General features: G+C 29.8%; 1 protein-coding gene across 2 annotated transcripts in view; it reads left to right on the top strand.

Annotated features, from left to right (window-relative positions):
• The window catches only part of LOC144848103 (nuclear receptor subfamily 1 group D member 1-like), a 120604-nt gene that overhangs the window by 18765 nt on the left and 79969 nt on the right, over nt 1–21870 (top strand). The window contains exon 1 of one of the 2 annotated variants that reach the window (XM_078704804.1): nt 17235–17655. The exons of the other annotated variant lie outside the window; for it this stretch is intronic. Coding sequence (XP_078560930.1) covers nt 17610–17655 — 46 coding nt within the window. The 5' untranslated portion in view covers nt 17235–17609. Of the gene's footprint in view, nt 1–17234; nt 17656–21870 lie in introns of those variants that run through there. 2 annotated transcript variants of the gene reach the window in all.

The raw sequence follows: 21870 nt of genomic DNA, 5'->3' as shown, positions 1-21870 counted from the left end.
TCAAGCAGAATTAGTGATTGCTATATTGTACAAATTCACGGCAGGTGGATTTTGTGAATTTCACTGTAATTAATGCTGCTGATTAATTAGTTTGTACCTTTTTATCTAATTACTATTAAAAATCCTCCAACATATACATTATTAGTCATAAGAAGTAACCTTTATACTAATAAATGAAATCATTGGGCTTTATATTGTGTTAGTAGTAATCTCACCTTCTAGCCACTAATCTGAGCCATATTTTATCATAGGTCACTATAAGAGAAGATTAAAACATATTAAAATCATATATGTTTTATAATTAATAGTTATTAAAAATTTGAAAGAATATAATATAATAATAATAATAATAATAATATAATAATATAATAGAATATTTGGTTCTTAATAAAAATTTGTAAGTTGGTAAAAGTATTATAAATTATGAAATAAATAAAAATATAATTAAGAAATGTTGATCCTCTTTTTGTTAATCATTTTTAAAGTAAAAATGATTATAAACATGTATACATATTTTATTGCTAAACTTTTACTCGGATAAACATATATGTGTATAAAATAACTCTAAAAGTAAAAATAATTGTAATGTATTTCAAGGTATGAATATATTAGTTGAGTACTGTAATTAAAATTATTTAGTTGGTCATTTCAGTTCTTATACACAATCCTAGCTACAGCTTAGTTGCCATGGCGATGATATCCCATACATCATGCGCATCAGTTTGATTAGCTTTGTTATGTGTTTGATTAGAGACATTATCAGATTCAATTTGCCCTCCTCATTATCATCAGCTATGTCATCACTATGTCATCAAAATGATCATGAAATATACATTGTATTTACCGTTGATGTTGTCATAAGATATCAATGGAGTCTTTTCTTATGATCACCTTGGTAATCATCATCATCATCATTCCACTAATATTTGTTATCATTATCACCTTTTAATGATGGTGTTTGAAAAGAGTAACAAATCATATTCAATTAACCCTATCTGACAAAGTATTAATCTATCATCTAAACTATGGTCTTTCTATCATAACATCTGTTATACTCCTATTAGCATTGTACACCTTATCTATTACTTTAATTATTATTTTTTGTCAACTTTTGAGAGGATTATTTTGACTAGTTCTAGATTTTTAAATGTTATGTAAGAGACTTATTTCCAATGTTGTCTAAAAGTTTTGTCAGAGAAAACATTTAGATGAGATTTTATCAATTGAGCAAATTGTTCTATGAACTTATAAAATTTGAATTTTAAAACATCTTATTTTTTCCTCTTTTATAAATAGTTTCCATATAAAGTAAAAGTAATAATGTAATTTTTTTTTATATAAAATATATATTTGTAAAATTCTGTAAAGTCATTGTTTTTTTCTATTTTTGATATTGACATAGAGTAAATATCTATTCTATCTAGATAACTTCTAGTTTAAAAATAATGGATAAATATGAACAAAAAAATCTGATTTGGCATATTTTATCCCACAGTAATATGTGGGGATGTTGCAGATAAAGGTGACCTGTTGTTTAATGGGTAACAGTTGGCCCTGGTATATTTTTGGGGCCTGTTCTAGGATATTAATTGTGTCAGGTTTGGTCAATCATAGCATTATATTCTTATTAAGTTTCCGATTGACTGTGGTCTGGACAGGTTACCACATGCTCTGGGTTGTCTCATAACCAGAATTTACTGGCAACAGTTGCTATCGAATTAGCATAGTGGAAGGGTCAAGTCCACACCACAGTGCTTAGTCATGTAAAAAGTGCACCCATTGCCTTCATAGATAACAGTCAGTAATGGGTTACAAACTTCGTTAAATATTCACAGGAAGAGTTGCATGTTCTGCCTCTTAATTGTTATGTTTTTGGGTGTAAAGAAAATTGTAGGCCTTCCCTTTGTGATGTCAGATAATTTAAGGCCAACTTTCACTCTTGTATTTACAGCTAATTGAAATTGGCATGCCTACAAGATTACTTGAAAGTACATAAGGACTCAATTCTCATGAGTGGTTAAAATACAACAAAGTCTTCTTTTTTTATATCTTGTTCAGAGATCTTTAGTCCATGTGTGATATAAATAACCTTTACAAGTAAACTTTGAACAATAACTTTACAAATGTGTAGCATGTGTTTACCTTAGCCAGTGCTTAAACTCTTGAAATTGAGTCACTTTCATAAAAAAGACCAAAAAAAATATAAGGAAAAAATACATACATGAATTTGCACTTTTTTTGTACAAATGAAAAAATAAAGTAAGACAGAACCCAAGGTTCAGGCTTCAATCCTGACCCTAGTGGTGTGTTGTACCTCAGAACTCTTTCTACCCTCTTAGCCTCAAATGAGAGCCCCACTTTAGTTTCCATCCTGTCATTGGTGAGTTACTTAAATGTGTACACATTTTTTAAAACAATAAAATAAATTTAAAATAAATAAATTAAGCCAGTATCTTCAACTTGTAGAAACAGTAGAACTCGGCCATCTTTTAGGACACCTCTCTCTATAAGTGGACACTTTCTCATGAAACAAACCATGGGCAATATATATTATAACTATGACCAACTCCTATTCAAGGACAGTGGCGTAACAGCTATGAGCGCTCACTGGCTAAACCCAGGGGCCCCTGAGCTTATGGGGACCATGAACAGTGTCCAGAGGAAAAAACAGGCATTAAAATATGGAAAAGGCTAAAAATGCCTAAGGCCTCAATGTTGGAGGGCCATTTAATAAGGTTCCTAAACCAGGGATCTCATGTCTCTACGTTATGCCACTGTTGAAGGACCACCTATAAAAGAAGGGGACACTTTGTTTGTTCACAACATTGTGTGTTAGTATTCTGTATTTGAAAGAACATGAATGGAAAAGTGCAACCCTGAATGTGTTAACATTCATAATGAAGGAAGGCTGATGATATTGCTAGCATTCCTAACAAAATGAGGGAAGGCTGTTCTGTGGTATGACTTTTACATTTGTTTTATTATAACTCTTTCTATATATATATAATGATAACAAGTATTGTTTAACACCTATGGCATTCTTCTCAAGGTTATCCTTTTGTCAACTATGTGAATAGATGGTTCAAACTGATGATTAGAAGAATGTTATCATATTGCCTCACAACATTTTAACAGGAATGTTCTTGTTTATAATGATATTGGATAGATAGCATATTATGCAGCAGTGTGTTTTTTTTTTATGATGGCCTTGAACTACACGATTACCTTGAACTCTGTGTAAAATGTGACTTTGATAGCTGGGGATATGAAAAGATGTGAAGCGCGTTACCCAACGAACAGCATTGCAATTTGCATATTATAACAATATCGCAACATTGACGACACATTTACAAAATGTCTTGCGAACTAATAAAGATTACTAATGGCATTTTTAGAGGTGTCTTTTTACTCTTTTTTTATGTTTTTTTTTTGTGTAAATTTATTTTCTGCAAGATTATCAATTGTATAAACACAAGGTCTGTGATTAAATACTCATTGAGTTTTTTTAAATAATATATTAACTTCAAGATCATTTATATGTTGAGCTAACGATGGGTGATCTTTGCATCATTGATGTCTCGTTCTTATAATGATAATTTAATTTTTTTTTATAAAACAAATTTGAATTTTTTTCTCTGGTTAGGTCTTATATAGTCAAGAAAGTTATAAAAAAAATCGATAACTAAGACCAAACAAAGTTTTCCCTAATTGGGGTTTCCTCTGCCAAATTGGTCACAGGACTAAAAACATATTGTCCCTCATTTGTTTCAATGTTAGTGTCCCTTGAATAGGAGTGTCTCAAATGAGTGAGGGGTTCTACTGTATCTCGGTTATAGCATTAGGTAGATGGATTTTTGGGTATTGATGACATTTGTGTATTACTTTTTAATTGGAGAGCTTATCAATAATTAGTAGGAATCAAGATAGTCAATCTAATTACGTGTCAAATTACCAATTTTAGTGCATCGTAAAAGCTATATAAAGCTGTTATATTAAAATTTGTTCATTATTATCAGTTTTATTCGTTAATAAAATAATGAAATCTGTATTTGAAAATATTACTAATTATAAACATCATCACTGAATTTGTGTGCCTTTAAATGTATAGTATCTGTTGTCGTCATCACGAATGTTGATCTCTTCTATTTCTCTCTAGGCGAAATTTACCTGTTTAAATACTCTTCAAAACTTTACCCCTATCTACATTGACTTTTTAGACATGAAGAAAAAGATATCTATAATTATACGTTCTAAGAACAAAAATATGCATCGTTGACCTTCTTTGCCGGGCCATTGACATTTCAAAACCAGTTTAACCGTCTTCCTCGACGCTCAGTACAGTGACATTCTGCGGGATTTACGTAATTTACAAGCAGGTGGTTCTATGTCAAATAATTACAGCTAATTATGGCAAAGGGCCAGTCAATGAATGCTAATCAATATATAATGTTATCATTTTTGATTTATAATATTGCCACCTTTGTGTACATACAAGATGTTTGAGAAGCTGGTTGAATTATTATTAAGGTGTTAAGCTAATGTTCTTCCATGCCTTCTACATCACCAGTCAAGCTTTGTTCATACTTCATCCATTTACTTACACTCCTGTCAAATTACTATAGTATTTATTCATATTCAATTCCTCTGTTGAGATCATGCACATGGAGAAAGCATTTAAATAATACGGATGAATATTAATTGAATTATTTAATGTTGTGATTTTTAACCTGAGAGGTGGATTTGGTGACTGTTACAAAGGGCAGTGATTTGTGAGAGAATTATACAATTTGATGATGAAAATGGAATTATTTAATGTCGCAAATTTACAAGATTTAATGATCATCTTATAGAGTAAGGTATTAAAGAATGCATTTATGAATACTAAATAAAAGAAATGAATAACGCAATTATGTAAATATTTTGTACTAACAGAATAAATTACAAAAGATAATAGAACTTATAAACATTCAATTTAATTGAATAAGTAATTTGTTTTCTATTGTATATTGTCTAGTAGTAACATATTATACAGTTTAAATTATCTATTTTGTGCCTGCAGTTTAATGCAGAAGTTAAATGATCAGCACAAGGGTTGGTATAAAATAAGTGAGCGTAGTGCTTCATGCTTCAGTGAGCAATGTTTGCACAAATTATACACACATTTCCTATGAATTTAATTTGATAAACACCATATTTATTTTAATCATTATGAATATTGTTGTGAAATTATTAACTGTCTGAACTTAACTCAAATGTTTTGTAAACACAGTAGAGAGCAACATTTTCACATTGACGAAAATACAAATTTGCCGTTTTTTAATCAATTATTATATGTCAGTGTGTGTGGTTACAATATGTAAATTAATCTGTATCCTTGTTTTGCTGTAGATCTTTACTGGCCCACACATGGCTTGAGTAAAACTCAGATTTGGAGTAATTTTCATGACTGAATTATCCTCAGTAAAGCACCCTACCCTTACCCACTGGCTAACTCCTCGCCTCTCTACTGTACATTGATTTCAGACTCAGATTTATTTGGTTCTTGCGGAAATCCTTGTTTTTTTTTTTTTTTACTCTTTTGAAAATGAAATCTTACATTTTTAAGAGACCTGTGACAATTCTACTGTAGTTCCTGCAGTAAGTAATTTTGTTTATCAGTAACCTAGTCAGCTTGAGCTGATTTTTTAAAAATATAATACATTATACAATGCTGCAATGCCTAATGTTGTTCAATATATGAAAGCACATGGAATTCATTTTAGCTGATGATATATCTGACATTCCATTTCAAGATGATAACACCAGTCGCATACAAATTAGATATAGAGCAAAATTGTCATATAATTATAATGATGAGTATTGAACTTATTGTCATGCTTTTTATGGTTCATATGATATTGATAGGAAGAAAAAAAAAGAAATATACTGTAAATTTAATATTATATATAACACTGGTAAATCACATTGTTTGATAAATTTACCAATTAAAAAAATAAGGGTTCAAAACTATTTTCTTCACTACATACAATATAATAGTCTGTCAAAAATAGATATAAAAAGTAGTACCGGTATCATAATTGTATTTTAGCTGTTCTACCCTCCTGGATCTGCTCCCATGAACAATAAATTGTTTCTCTTTTTGTTTTTTGTATGATTTGTATATGGATGTACTATCCGAAATTTATAAAATGGTCATAAGAGGTCAAATGCATGCCGATAAGTTTAAATTCGGTTTTCAAAAATTCTCCATTCAATCTATGATAACTAAACTGCAAAGCCTGTTAATCCCAAGTACAAAAGTCAATCAGCTTGAATGTATACTACTTTATTTTCTTTTTTTCAATTATGCCATTCAAGGAATTCTTCCTCCTCTCCCTAATTATGTGCTTCAGTAAACAGTACAAGATGACTTGTATTATTATTATCGATTTGTGAATTCTTTATAAAAACTGTAACAAATCCCACCCACAAAAAAACTAATTAGTGACCATAATTAAAATATATGCTATATATATTTTTTTAATTTACCATCGCTTCCATTTTGATTACAAACCAAGGTCAATGTTAAATAAACAGTTTATTAATTATTAATAAACTAAGACAAATAATGAATGTTTATGTGTAGAATGCAGTTGAACATACACCCATACATACAAAAAAACAACATTTAAATTGTAAAAATAAATAAATGTATTTAATTGATATTTATTTTATAGAAATATTTCATAAATAATAATAAAAACGATATAAATAGTAATTATTTATTTAAAAAAGACATGGCTGTTAAATTTGAGAGGGGGGCACTAAAGCTTGTTCATCCGCTGCTTAAATCCGCGCCTGAAAATGTATGAAATTATCATTCAAATATTTGAGGTATCTATCAATCATTACTTTAAGGTAAAAATAAAATTAGCCATGGTTAAAATAATATTCTCTAAAATCCGGAGGCAAATTTCTAAAATGTATACAACAGTTGAAGATAAGATAGATACACATCTACCATATATTGGTACTATAATAAATATACAATTTTTTTAAGTCATTAAATCTATTCTCTAGCCATATTATTTATTTTTATGCTAATGTTATTCTTTTACTCCTACCTGGGTCTACTTAGAAGTAATTATTAGGGTAAGCGGAAGCTTAGATATTGACGATATCACACCCAATTGATTAAAAAAAATAATTGCAACATTAACACACTGCATAATGTAAAGTATAAAAAAGTAAATCTATTACTTTTGAAGATATATTCTATTATTTTTATTCTTTTGAAACAATTCTATTCTGTAATGCTTTATAGTTAATTGTAGTAATAGTAAATTGTGTTGGGTTGCAATAGACAGTGAAGTATTGGTTGTTGTGGAGAATAAAACATTCAAATGTTTATTTAATATTTATACAGTGTTATAAATGTTAGCAAAATATTATTGCCATAATAAATTTATTTCATGTCTTCATAGTGACTAAAACCAGAACAATATTGACTGAACCAGAACCAGTGGCGTAATGGTTATGAGCGCTCACTAGATAAATCCAGGGGCCTCAGAGCTTATAGGGACACCTGACCAGGGGCTAGAGGGGAAGATGCCATTAAAATACGATGAATAAGGTTAAAAATGGGCCACTTAGGCGGGCACCTAAACCAAGGGGCCTCAGGCCTCTGCATTGCGCCACTGGCCATAACACTTCTTCTTAAAGATGAAATTGGATCATTTGCATCATGCATTGAAGTCCTACCAAAGAAGTTCCATCCAGAACTAATGGCTGAGGAGAGCCTACATCAATTGTATGGTAATAGTTTGCGGGTGGTGGCCACATTCCTGACCACTCGACTCGCAAATTGTCACTGGATTACGAATAAGCAATAGATACAGTAGGTTAAAATCTATAGATTTAAACTATGTGGAAAAAAACAGCGGTGAGAAACGTTTGATAGTTGACCCATTGTTTATTGCATGGAAACCCTCGCTGTTTATACATTAGTACTATTCTTCCACTAAAGGCACTCCCAGCGTTCCATATAGATGTTTTAAAAGTTTATTTTTAAATAGTAATTATGCTTCCTTTGAATACTGTTCCTAATGTTAGAAGCCTAAAAGGGAGACGTAAAAAAGGTTTTGTTAAACATGTTCTCACATTTGTGACATGTTCTTAAAGGTTACACCAACGCACGTCATGACTAAAAGGAATAATTATGGAATAATTATTATAATTGTTATAAATGACAAAATCAGGTAATAACACACCTAAGATTATGATTCATATATAACATTTAAATGTTTATAGTTAATGTACTATTATTAATGTAATATTATAAATGAGAATTTATAGGATAAAATCAGATATAAAAATATTCATCATGAGATTATGAATGAGGTGTCATAAAATAATATTTAAACTAAATTAATGTTTATAGATATAGAATTAGTTTAATATTTAAGCACTCAATGAGCAGCGTTATTTAATGTCCCTAGTTTGTTCTCTCTATAAGTTCCATATAAGGAAAAACTCCATTCAATGTTTATGAAACTGGTGGCGCTGTTTTACTCATAAAGATGATCTTATATTTTATATACTAATAATAGTGTTGAAAGCAACTGTATGCAGTATATTTAAGCTCTATTCATGGTAATAAAAAATGTAATATTATTTCATGAAATACACAATTATCTATGCTTATACGAGCACATCAAAGCATTGCAATTTTATTATCCAATACAATATAACTATTCTGAGATTACAATAAAAACCGATGCAGTTTAATACACGCTTGTGTCTACATCGGAACAACAAATTTAAACTGTATTACGTCTCGTTCATTCAACTATGGCATGAACAATATCTAACAAGTGTGTATTTTCTTTTTGTGAATAACATGGTTAGTACCGGTAATTCCTTTAATTAAACATTTATTCCTACTTGCATCAGTAGGATTTAAATTTAACCAATGTCGCAAATAAATAACAGAGGAATAAATATCAAAGAAATAAATACTAATTTTGCGTTATTTCATTCAATTATTACAAGTAGGAGAAGATATGTGTGCTGCGCGCCAGTACAATTGAATGTTTTACTCGCGAATAGTGTACCGCATTAAAGTCAACTTTGTATTTGATAATACGCGAAAGTAAGTAGTCATTTTGACGCTAATATTAATTAAATTTGTTCTAGATTATAATCAAGGAATTAATCTAATGACATTTTACTCATCGCATGAAAGTATGTTGTGATTATATGGTTTCATCAAGATGGATTGATTGTTAAAATCAATTTTATCAAAACTCCTATTAAGGGGACACACTTGGGACCAAACAAAGTGTCCCTGAATAGGAGGTGGCCGTAGTGTTATATATTTTCCCTAGGTTGCTTTAGAGGATTCAAATGTCCTCTTAAGAAGGATGTTCCCTGAATACATGAAGTGTCCAAAGCACTACTTTTGTGTATACAATTTTATGAATTGACTTTTAAAATGTTTGTGTGATTTTATATTTGTACATGCTTTTGTCACAGTTATTTAGTTCACTTTGTGTGCACCGTACACATGTTCTCGTGTTTTATATGATGTACAAAATTGTATAATTGACTGTATATCATTAAGAAGTGTATAATTTAGGTCAGCCCCCTATCTTAGTCATGCATTATTGTTAAAATTGTTATGGCCGAAGTATAAGTCAACCCCTAAAAATATCTGAATTTCCCAACACAATACAGGACAGCAAAGTTTTACAAAATAGGCTTAGTATGTGTATATAATTATGGAAAAGTAAAATACATCCCTTAAACAGCAACTACATAATATGTAGGCTTAAAGTAACGACAAAAAAAATATTTATTGTTACTAATGTGGTATAATATACATAAGAATAAATTAATATTATTCTTATTTTTATTGAATAAGGGTTTGGAATTTTGTTGACACAGCAAATCTTGAAATAAAATAAAGAAGCTGTTCTATCCAAATTGTCCATTTCAAGAGAGAAAGAAACAAAATTTGTAGATTTCAAGTATTTGTGTGGGTAGAAAATGTTGGTTTTATGATATTGTGAATATGTTTTGATTGGCACCACCCCCTCACCATTATAAAATCCTCATCTGATGTTAACTTTAACATGCTGATATTGAATTCCTTCACAATAAAGACATATCAACATTCCATTTGCTCACAAAGAAAAATTTGAATGGTCTATATACCATTGAATAAATTAAGATTCTTCATTTTTTACCCGCCTACAACAAAATGCATAAAGCCTGGTTTCCATAAAATCGCTACAGCGTTTCCATTGAAATCGCTCGCGTACTAAATCCCCGATAAATTCTAGCGTTTCCATAGAATCGCTATGCTCTGTCGGCGACACGGTATAGCGATTTTATGGAAACCAGACTTAACAAATATAACTTATGATGTATATTATAAAATACTTTAGACAACCCTACCCTAGGTTTCAACAATTGGGAATGTTTGATAAAGTAGGATCTTCAAATTCATTGATTTGATCCCACACATTTTCTGATGTCGATGGTATGTGTGACTAGAGGGAGTGGTTCGCAGAAGACGTCATTATCTAATAGGGATCTGCTTTACAATTATTATTTTTTTCTATTTTTGGCAAAATTGAATGTTTTAAGAGCTTGTCTTTCCAAAAATATAATAAAATATTTAATGTTATTTATTATTTGTTTATTATTTTGTATTGTCTAAGATACTGTGTGTATATGGTAGTCTGTGTTGATAAATCACCACCTAAATGTTTGTTTAGAAAAAAGAAATATGTTTCCCACTGTTGTGAAAAATATTTAATAACAAATTAATTTTATATAGGGCCTTAAATGCTTGCATCAACAATTCATTGCTAGGATAAAAAATGTGATTAAGATTACATGGAGTTCTCACATGCAGAAATATTTGCTAAATCACTGGAGATTTCAACATCCTAATATGCGTACAAGGTTTTTGCGTTTCAAGAGTTTGAAGCTTTATTTTCGTACTGGGTTTAGATATACTATAGGATTTTTTTAGGATATCCAAGCTTAAGTATTTATTTATATAGTTTATCCTATGTTTAAAGAACAGCCTTGAACACTTCATATATTAATAATTGTAGTTGTCATTTCGTGTATATTCTCCAATTGAATCCCAAATCAGGGTCAAATAAAAATAATTTTTGGGATGTGTTTCTGCTGAATAGGCCATTAACTGATTTTTTTTTCTGAATAAATACAATTTTGTCTTAAATAAATGTCCAGTGGCATACATAAGGGTGTGTGGGACAGTGTGTTGGACGTTGGACTGATGATCATGAGGGAATCCAACTCTTGACGCATTGCTTGTATCCTAGGAAAGATACTCTAGTCGCATTTGCCTCTCTCCACCCAGGTGTATAAATGGGTACCCGGTTAGATCAAGACACAACTTTGTGCTGATTACTAGCTGCATTATGGGAGTATTTGATAAAAAAAAAATTACTGGGGTAATATGTGAAACACTTACATTGTGCAATAAGTGCTATATGAAAACGAATATTATTATTATTACACATTTTAATTTTTTCCATTACTAATACAAAATATTTTAGTTCCATGTCTATATTTATTTAAGGTTCCTGATTTTAGCAACATTTTAAATTCATATTGTTTATAGTTTGTTGATTTCCAATGTGATAAATATGTAGTTTGTTTCGTACCTAAAGTTACCTGGATAAACTTGAAAGTAATATAAAGTGTATGAACACCCCCCTAAAGCAGTGGTATCATCTGAGTTTACCATTACTTTTCAAATAGAATGTTTTCTGACAGAGAGACTGAAGAACTAAGAGAAATGTTTTTTTTGCAGTACTCATATTTTCTGAAGTTAGCTATTTACCTGATACCATCGTAGGAAGGAAGTAAACACAATTTATATTACATCCTCTTACATTATTTTTTGTTTTTCCAAGAATATACTTTAAGGAATCTATCTATTTTAAAGTATATAAAGAAAAATGTACAAGAACTGATAGACATGGACACAACAACAACAAAAATTCCAAAATGGAAACAGACTCTGGAAAGAATAATGTCGGAAGATGGATGCTCCAAAATCTTCCTAAACCAAGAGTACTGCATGATGGTATCAAAGCTCCAAAATGTCAAACCCAAGGAATCAGCTCTTTTTGAAAGTCTAACCAATGGCAGTGTGAAGTCTACCCACCTCTTCCGTCTTCCACCCATATGCATTGTCCAACCAAGCCTGAGCGATTGAAAGCACCACAGGTCTTTACCTAGCACTTTCAAACAACTGAATCTGCACCATTGCACCATTTTACTATATCCATACACACATCGGATAGAAATAGTATTTTTGATATAGAGTATGTAGAAACATTTCAATATAAAAATCATTTTAAAATTATGATGCTTGTATGAATCTTGTCATTAAAACCTTCCGTATGTCATGTTCATGATTGATAGAATTCTTTATTCTAATTGTCATAATCATCCATCTATTAGAATCAACTTGTTTGTATGTACCACTATGTTAGCAGAACATCTTGTTTTTTTTCTCTTGATACTTTTTTCTATTATTTTTTTACTGTCATGAACAGTTGTCCTTTCAGATATGATTGAAGAATTATGTCATTCCTCATATATTTAGATGGACAGCGATCATGATCTTAAAATTAATTCATTTATTTTTATTTCATATTCATATCTCATGTACAATATAATGTTCCTGTTAAATAAATCTGATTACGACACAAAGTATAAAAAAATCATTCAAAAAAAAGATATTTTTATACAGAAAAAATGGTTTAATCAAAATTCATTTTGCAATAGAATAGTTCAATTATGATCTCTGAAATAAATTGATTAAAAAATATAATAGGTTTATTAAAACTCTTATTTAAATATTTTAAAATTATAATCAAAAACTCTTATTTAAATATATTGAAATTAATAAATATTAAAATTGTAATCAAAACTCTATAAAAAGAAATGGTAAACTTTGTTTGAATACAAATAAATTTTAACTATCGTGAATCTAAAAGATTTTTTTCATATTCTTGTATTATTTTTCTATTCTTTTTCCAATGTATTGAAGTAATTTCAGTTGATACCAGTAACTAATATTTTAAATTGGATTGAATTCGTAGTCCTATATCTCCCTGAATTGAGGTATCTATGTTGTTAAATCCATTAAACATCAATCTTTTACTTTAATAACCGCCACGTAATATGTCTCCTCTTTCGAGAGTGAATGTCCTACATGACAATTCTGCAATGTCTTTTTTTTCGTCATCATATTATAGATATATCCCAAAAACTTGATTACTTTATTAGTCGCTAAATTGCATTATTCTAAACTTAGTATGTCTTTAATCCGGCCGCACGATTTCAAATTAAGAGGCCTGCGTCTCGAAAAGCAATGTGTAAGAATGTGTAGGATGGGTCATTCGTAGGCCAGTCCAGGTGGTGCATTTGCACCGCGATTGCCAGATTAGTTTGGGTCATTAAGTTGCAATGTATATGCGCTTTAATGAAAAAGCTCATCAAGCTAACACGGTCATCATCATGTCGTTGACCCCTCAGGTTTTCCTTACCTGTGCACATGATGTTTTTTCGAGGTCAGGCCAGTAGTGGTTGATCAGGCAGCAATACCTGCCTGTTCGATTGTAGATTGCTCATAGTTAAATGCTAATCTAGTGGAGTTTTAGTTTGACATGTCCTACATCTTGCGTCTTGTTTACTGGTTCGTCTGGGAGTATTTGCTCGTATTATCGCTAGCTAGATTACCGTAGATGACTACTACTACCAGGTTAAAATTAATGACAAAGAAATAAACGTAGAACAAGTGTATATATAAATGAGTTCTGCTTTGAGACAGCTCATTTTGCAAAATAAATTAATAAAAATAGATTTAAAAACCATTTATGACAATATCATTTTCAATCACTAAATGCCATTTATATTCGATATAATATTTTAATATGAAAATATATTTATTTGTTATAAGTATAATAATAGTTACTGCAGTGAATATTATATACTGTATTATTATGGACTGACTCAAACTTATATATACATATAAACAAATTATAAGCAAACATTATTTTAGTAAAAACAATATAGTTATTGCAGTAATTGCAATATTGCCATTATTCCTTATTAACACATACTGTCATGTCATTTAAAATAAAGTGACTATCTCAAACTTCTACATTGAAACAAACTATAATCAGATGTCAATGAAGTAAAACATATACTTACTGCAGTAACTGCAGTATAATAATGTGCGATAATTATGATCCCTTATGAATACATACTGTCATGATGTACTGTATATGAAATTTAATGTGAATTTTTTGTGGTGATGTAGAACGCAAGAAGAAAAGAAATAGGTGAACTCTTTTGAAAGGTGCTCAAGACTTATTAACTGGATTAAAGATAGTATCATCGCCTGACAAATAATAACTTGAAATGTGTTATTCTGTTAACATCAAATTTGCTCGTAAATGTTTCAGTGAATTTACTAGTTTGTATTCAGTTCTACTTCTGTGTAAAAATAAAATGTAAATGTCTGTTGCTGACTAAAATTATTAAATAACACAATCTTTTTTTGCTTTGCTCGTATAACTTTTTTGATATGTAGCGCCTGTCTTTACTCAGGCCCAGATGCACAGCGTTCTACATTTTAATGATAAACTTTTCAGCTTTTTTAAATATAATTTTCTAAAGTTTCTATACATGACTTTTTTGCAATAAAATTAAATTTTAGATTGTCTCAATATATCAGTTTTAATCAATCATTGCAATAAAAATACTGTTTTGTTTGCTAAAATATTAAATCTTCTCAGAACTAAAAAAATATTTCATTAATTAAAGTAACATTTCATTGTTTTTGTAATGTTTTTCTTGGTTTTGTTTCATTTTCTCAGAATTCTAAAGTATTTAATGAAATATACAGTAAAGTTAAATTATTGTATTTACTTTTTTGTTTTGTTTCCTCAAAAGATTAGTCTTATTTATATCCACAGGATTCAAATTTATAAAAATCATTCTTTATTGGTACTAAGAGAATTATTGCGGATTTATTCAAGTCAAAACAAGGGAAGGGCTATGAAAGAATTGTATTGATTAAAGTTGGTCATTGATATTAAGTTTTCTGTATGTTTAAGTGTCATTATGGTCAATAAGCATCTGTACCAGTTATGTAAGCAACGATGACCATAAGGTCTTCCTTGCTGTAAACAAAGGTAGAATATTACAATAATTATCATAGTTTTGTTTATACCTTAAGTTTTTTTCTCCAAGAAACTTGAATCTTTTTGTGAATTTAAAAGCCAAAAGTTTTTGTCAGTTACTTGTTCAAAATCCAGTAATTTTAAAAATATATTTGTGATATTCCTTTAAAATGTTTTCTCATTTATTTATTTAATTATTTTTTTTTTGGATTTTTATTTATTTTTTATTTATCACAATTTTTATTTATTATATATTTATCTTTTTTATTGTTCGATTTTTCTAGTTTCATTTCTAGGCATTCTTAGTAAAGATTTAAATTTTATTTATTTCTTCTTCTTACTTTATTACTATTGCCGAAGTTTTTTGTAAAAATAATGTATTCTATTTTCACATATTTTTTTCTGTTTTGAATGTGAATTCATGTCATTCTTCATGTACCTTAGAAATATGACATAGTTGAGAGAAAGTTTGTTTTTCTGTTGCACGAAAAATGAATTAAAGGTTATTGCGGTAAGAACATCTACCAGTTGCCTCATGATATCTGTCTAACATTTGACTATTATGTCTATCATTCTAGATTTTCTCTACTCATATAAACATTCTTGTTCTTTTTATATATTTCTCCATCTATTTTCTTCATATGGTTTCCTATTCATGATGTCACAATGTGTGCGGTGATACTCTCTAGCAGCCAGTAGCTATCTGCAAATGACATTACCTACATCCATCTTTCATGACCCATGCTTAAATAACCCAATTTCTACCATGTTTGGTCGACCTAGCCCATTTTCATTCCCAACTATTTTTGGTTAAAGCTTTGTCTACACTATCAAACTTGAAAAAACGTGTGATGTACCCAATTACTGTATGGTAATGATATTCCCAAATATGGTAGTGATATTATATCATCATGTCTATATATGGGCACATCACATGTTTTGTCACATAAAGTTTGATAGTGTAGATTTAAGATTTTGTGTTGACTTATTGAAACTAACTAAAACTATATATAACAATATTACTTAATAAGAGAACATTTATTATTTTACCGTAATAGTTCAGAAAGTGTGATTCCCTGGGAAATCCTGTTTTTAACACATATTAAAGATTCAGATTGTTACTTATTTGGTGACAATCTGAAAGCTCTGTCTACACTATCAAACTAGTTTGACCAAAAAAGTGTGATATCCCCAAATATGGTAGTGATATCCCCAAATGTGGTAGTGATATGACATCATCATGTCCATAAATGGGTACATGTTTTTTTGTCACATAAAGTTTGATAATATAGACAGAGCTTTAAAGATATGTGCACTCTTTGCAGTAAAGAATACATATATATATATATATATATTGTTTAATTGTTCTGGCAGAATAATGTATTTCGTTCTTTATTTTTAAATGGTTTATTCTTTTATATTTCGATCTTTTTATGTTTTTTTTGTAATAATATTGTAAATATTTCCAAATTTTAATTTTTACTTAACATTTGTGATTGTTTTTATTGTGATAAAGTATATTTTTATTAAAGAAAGATACATAAGGTAACAATTGAATGACTGAATGATTGATGATATAATAGATAATAATTAATTCTAATTAAATTAATCAAATTTAATTTAAAAGAAAATTGTATCGTAAATCCTATTATAGAGATAGTATTCATAGACTCTGATATTAATGCAATTATGTCACCTGTGGTGTTATTGGGTTTGTTTTAAATAATATTACTTAACTAGAATATCAATATAATCACAGATGCCTCAATTAGGATTTCTAAAATTTGATTGAACGATAAATTCTTGTTATTACATGTTCTGTAGGTGACACAACAGTCCCAGTTTTTTTTCTCCAGATTTTGCTTATGTCAATTAAAGAAATGAATGCCTAATATCAATCAATCTGTTACCATAGGAAATAATAACATAAGAAACAGATGGCAATTCTAATGATTGTGAATTATTCTTTAAAAAAATAAATAAATATTCATACATGAAAAGAAGAGAAAAAAAATAAAACCAGTACACTATATGTCCACAATTGTTGTAGAAGTTTTTATTGACCAGGCAAACTGAAGTGGCATGTGTTTTCCCTTAAGAACGTAATCTGAGAGTAGTGTTAGCTGTAAGAAGACATGCAATTAGGTCAGTTTTCTAGGTTAATGTATGCAATTGGGCTAATATGATAAGAGGAACGTTTTGCGAGTGCGTAGAAGTCTAGACTCTTGTGGACTGTTTGAGTGAGTTCAGAGAAAGAATGGCGACTGTACAAGTATAGTCTTTTGTGTCTTTTTCTTTGCTGCTTGTTGCTACGGTTGTCGATTGGAAGGAATACATGCGAGGTCTTGGTGATAGTAAGCTGTTGTAGCGCTTGTCATATTGTACCCGATGTTTGTGGATTCTTTATGCGATTTTGGATGTATGGGAAGACCAGGTCAGTGAACTTTAGATGATTTGTTTAAGATTTCACTCTCTGTTGAACATGGTGCTTATAGGGTGGGACACTTTTGTTTAACTCAGGTATAATATATCTGCCTCATGAATAGCAATTGGATTAATCCCTATTTTATTATTACTCCTATTAAAAAAACATGCTTAATACAGTGGTTTCATTGTTATTTAGGTTGTAATACATATACGAAACAAATTATTTCTTTTTATGGAGCATTTATTATCACAATTTGAATTAATAAGGTGGTTTTAAATGTACATTTGACCTACATTTTTTTTAATATTGCCAATATAACATATGTATGTCAAATTGTGATAATATCAGTATTCAACTATAATTTTATATTAACACATATGAATAGAAGGTTTATGTGTTTACGATTGAATAATTTAAATTCAATCAATTAGCATTTTATTTATAATTTAGTTTATGAGAATGTAACAATAACAGGTTTTATATATAGATCTTAACCTTTCAAGGTAAACTATTATATGGACCAGTTTGTAATAACTAAAAATTTAACTGGTAACGTCATACCCATTTCTCATTCTTATTTAAAATAAATGATTTAATTATTATGTAAACATGGTAAAAGTAATAATTTCATTTACTATTATTCATAATTAAAATAGTTTTTGGTGCTTGTAATTTCTTTTGTAAAATAGAAATAAGTAGGGCTTACAAACAGTAACATTTTTTATATAACTATAGGTAAGTCATATATATATATAAACAGTTGGAATTATAGATATATTTTTTATAATATACTATATTTAATTTAATTTGTATAAAAAAATGATTAACTAATATATTAAAGCATCCAAAATATTTTATGTATTTTTTTAAAGAATAAAATAATATTGATTTAAAACAAAAATCAATTTAATACTTTTAATTAAATTGTATCAAAATTTTTCAAAAGAACAAGTGAACCCTTTGTTAAAATGTCATGTTTTACAATTGATTGCACAATTTTGTCCTGCATCAACTGTGCAAAATAGAGTTTTTATTATTATCAGAGACTGAAATCCCAGTGGTCTTTAAATGGAGATTAATCCAGTACCTAAAATATCTTGTATATTACATTCTTGTTGGTACAGTAATAGTCATAATACTATTTACAGCTTGTTGAAATCTGTCAACAGAATTGTGATGGTATGTAATCCCCTGGTTGAAAATGGCAGATTTAAAAGTTTATCCACAAACAGGAAGTACTCAAAAACTGCTATGATTATAATAAAAATGTGTAAGAAGATCCTGACCTCAAAAGATCAAAGAAATACTTGTTATAAAATACAGTAATATACTGTACTGTGGTAGAACCTGTAATAAGGGGACACCTTCAGGACCAACAATGTGTCTCTTTATAGGGGTCTTCCCAGAGTTGGTCATAGGTATTGCCATTTTCTCATGAATGTGTCCTCGTAATTAATAGGGTTGTCCATTGAATAGAGGTGTCCCACAGGAGGAGTTCTACCATATGTATATCATAGGTTGATTTAAAATGAGTATGGGGGGGCTACTTCCTTTTTTTATTTGGAAGTAATATGACCCTTTTTGTACCCTTTTCATCGACTGGTTCTTCCCCTGTCTGTATATAAGAAGTTCCAGTAGATCCCCTCCTTTGGAATATCCCTTCTCGGGACACCCCTATGCAACCAACTCTTATTCACAGGATATATTCTATCAAGTGGAAACTTTGTTAGGTCCTAAAGCTATGACTGTATCCTGATATAAAATAAGGAGCGAGTAAGGATATACCTGGTATAATATATACATTAAAAAAATATGTATAAAACCCCTATTAATGTGACACCTTAATAAGGATTTCCCCTGAATAGAGTATCCCTAAAGAGGGGTTGTATTGTAGTAAAGATTCACTAAATATTCCCGATATTAGGAAACTGATTATTCCAAAAACATTCTTTTTTTCCCTAGATATATTTAATCATTTTGAAGAATCGGAAAAAAAGTACACCTATTCACACTCATATACAAGTTGTCATTAAAAGTACATGTTTATATACATTATCATTTTTATTGTAATGCAATTTTATGTTCATGGCATTTAGAAGCATGTAATGGATGTCTGATGGATGTGATTATAGAAGCTGCGATAATGCCACTCAAAAGTTGAACCAGTGTGCAGTGTCCCGCCAAAGTGTACAGTAACCTTGTCATTATACATAAAAGTTTATTACTGGTTAGGAACTCAGCTGGAATTCAGATCTTGTTATTCACAAACATTTATTACTTACTGGCGCATCTCTTGTGGTACATGATATGACCTTGTAGGCCTATAGTAAAGCGCTTTTGTGATCGTCCAGTTTCTGGTTTTGTTATGTTTCTAGTGGTAATCCTATGAATACAGTAAACCCCTATTAAGGGGACACTTTCATACCTAACAAAATGTCCACTTTATAGAGATGTCTCTTGAATATGAGCTGGCCACAGTGTATTGCCCTCGTTTTTTCATAAGAATGTGTTCCTTTTATATGGGTTTTCACTGGTTCTACATTTATATCAATCCACAACCCCATTTATACGTTTTACTTCATTTTCCAAGTCATTGGCTACATTTTACTGCCAGCCAAACTCATTTTAAACACCTTGCAAGGTGGTCTAAAACTTGCCCAAAGTATTTGCTGTGTTTACATTTGCCAGCCAAAATCATAAGTGTATAGACAGACTTGACCATGCTGGGCTGAAGTGTCCAAGTACTTCATGAACAGGGCCTCATCATATACCATACATGTATTTGCTCAGAAGAAATAGGTCTAAGAACTAAACTATAATCTATGTAGTATAATATTTCTCAATATCTGGATATTATGTTGCTTCATGCTATATATTTGTTGCCTGTATACCATTTAATGACCAATTTAATTTTCAAAGAACAGCGGTCAAGGTTCAGCAAAAATGTTTTCATCGTGAAAAAAATAAAATATTAAAGATGTCATGAAAATTCATGAAAAAAAAGTTTTCTAAAATCAGATGATTTCACTTTAAAAAGAGTAATTTGACTATTTTTTTTTTTTTTTTTGGAATTTGAATAAAAATGCCATATTCGGCAACAAAAAATTTATAAAATTATTTTATTTTTAAATGTTAGTGTACTAGTTCCATATTAGAGTTTCAGAAAGTGATGTTGAATTAAAGTTAAAATTTGATTCTTGGAATGTTTGAGAGAATTGAACCTGTGACCTAAAACATATTGGAACACCTTTACCAGGTTTACCACAAAGTTTCCTAAGTGTCCTTTAATGCCAAATAACTTGGTAAAAACATGTTTTCAGGAAATTAACATTATCCAACTTTTATGTTGGCTTTATTAGAGATTTTCCGGTTTAGTAAATGTACTACAACTTTGGATGTTAAGATGATTGCTTTCAAATATTGAGATAGTAGGTTCAAATTATGTCAAGCATTAGATTTTCTTATAAAACTAAAATAGCTCTGATGATGAACTTGCAGATTAATATTAGTTTATCAGACATTATTATGTTCAGTGAACCTTCTAAGCATTCCTGACTTGTATTGTCCATTTTGTATCCTGAATCTAAAACTTGCAACATTTTCCAAAATCTAAATTCAATTTCATGGTCTGTATAGTATTGCTACCAGTATAAATAAAAAATAAATATATATAATGTTCGATAATTATTTTTGCATGAAAACTGTTTCAATCCATTAATGTAGAAGTATGCCTTTCATTAATATTGTTTTTTACAATTGATTTGTTGTCCATGTTGTTACCAGAAAAAACAATATTATGTTCTTAACTGCCCAGCCTTATGAATACATTTGAACCTATAGCTTCCATATTTCTAATGTGGTGTCCATACCTATAGACCACTGAGGTTTTGCTAATGGCTAGTTTTATTTAAATATCTCTTGTCCAATTTCATAATCCGTAGCAAAATAAAGGAATAATCGCAGTAAACTGATACATTTGTTTAACAACAAAGTCATCAGATTCAAACCAAAGACTTCCAAATCACTAAACCTGCCATTCATACAGCTAGACCACCAAGCTAGCGCTGATGACTAGGTTTATCTCATTGTCTGTCACAAAATAGGAATAATTGCATTAAAAAAATACTGAAACGGTATATAACAAAGTCATCATCAATCCCTTTGTTTCGAGTATTCCTTCATTTCTGCGTAATGTAATAAATTCATCTACATGCGCACCGG

The sequence above is a fragment of the Antedon bifida genome, chromosome 1 (genome assembly GCF_963402885.1).
Source record: "Antedon bifida chromosome 1, ecAntBifi1.1, whole genome shotgun sequence".
Taxonomy (NCBI): domain Eukaryota; kingdom Metazoa; phylum Echinodermata; class Crinoidea; order Comatulida; family Antedonidae; genus Antedon; species Antedon bifida.
Note: the sequence above shows the minus strand (reverse complement) of the source record. Positions and strands in the feature narration are given on the sequence as shown.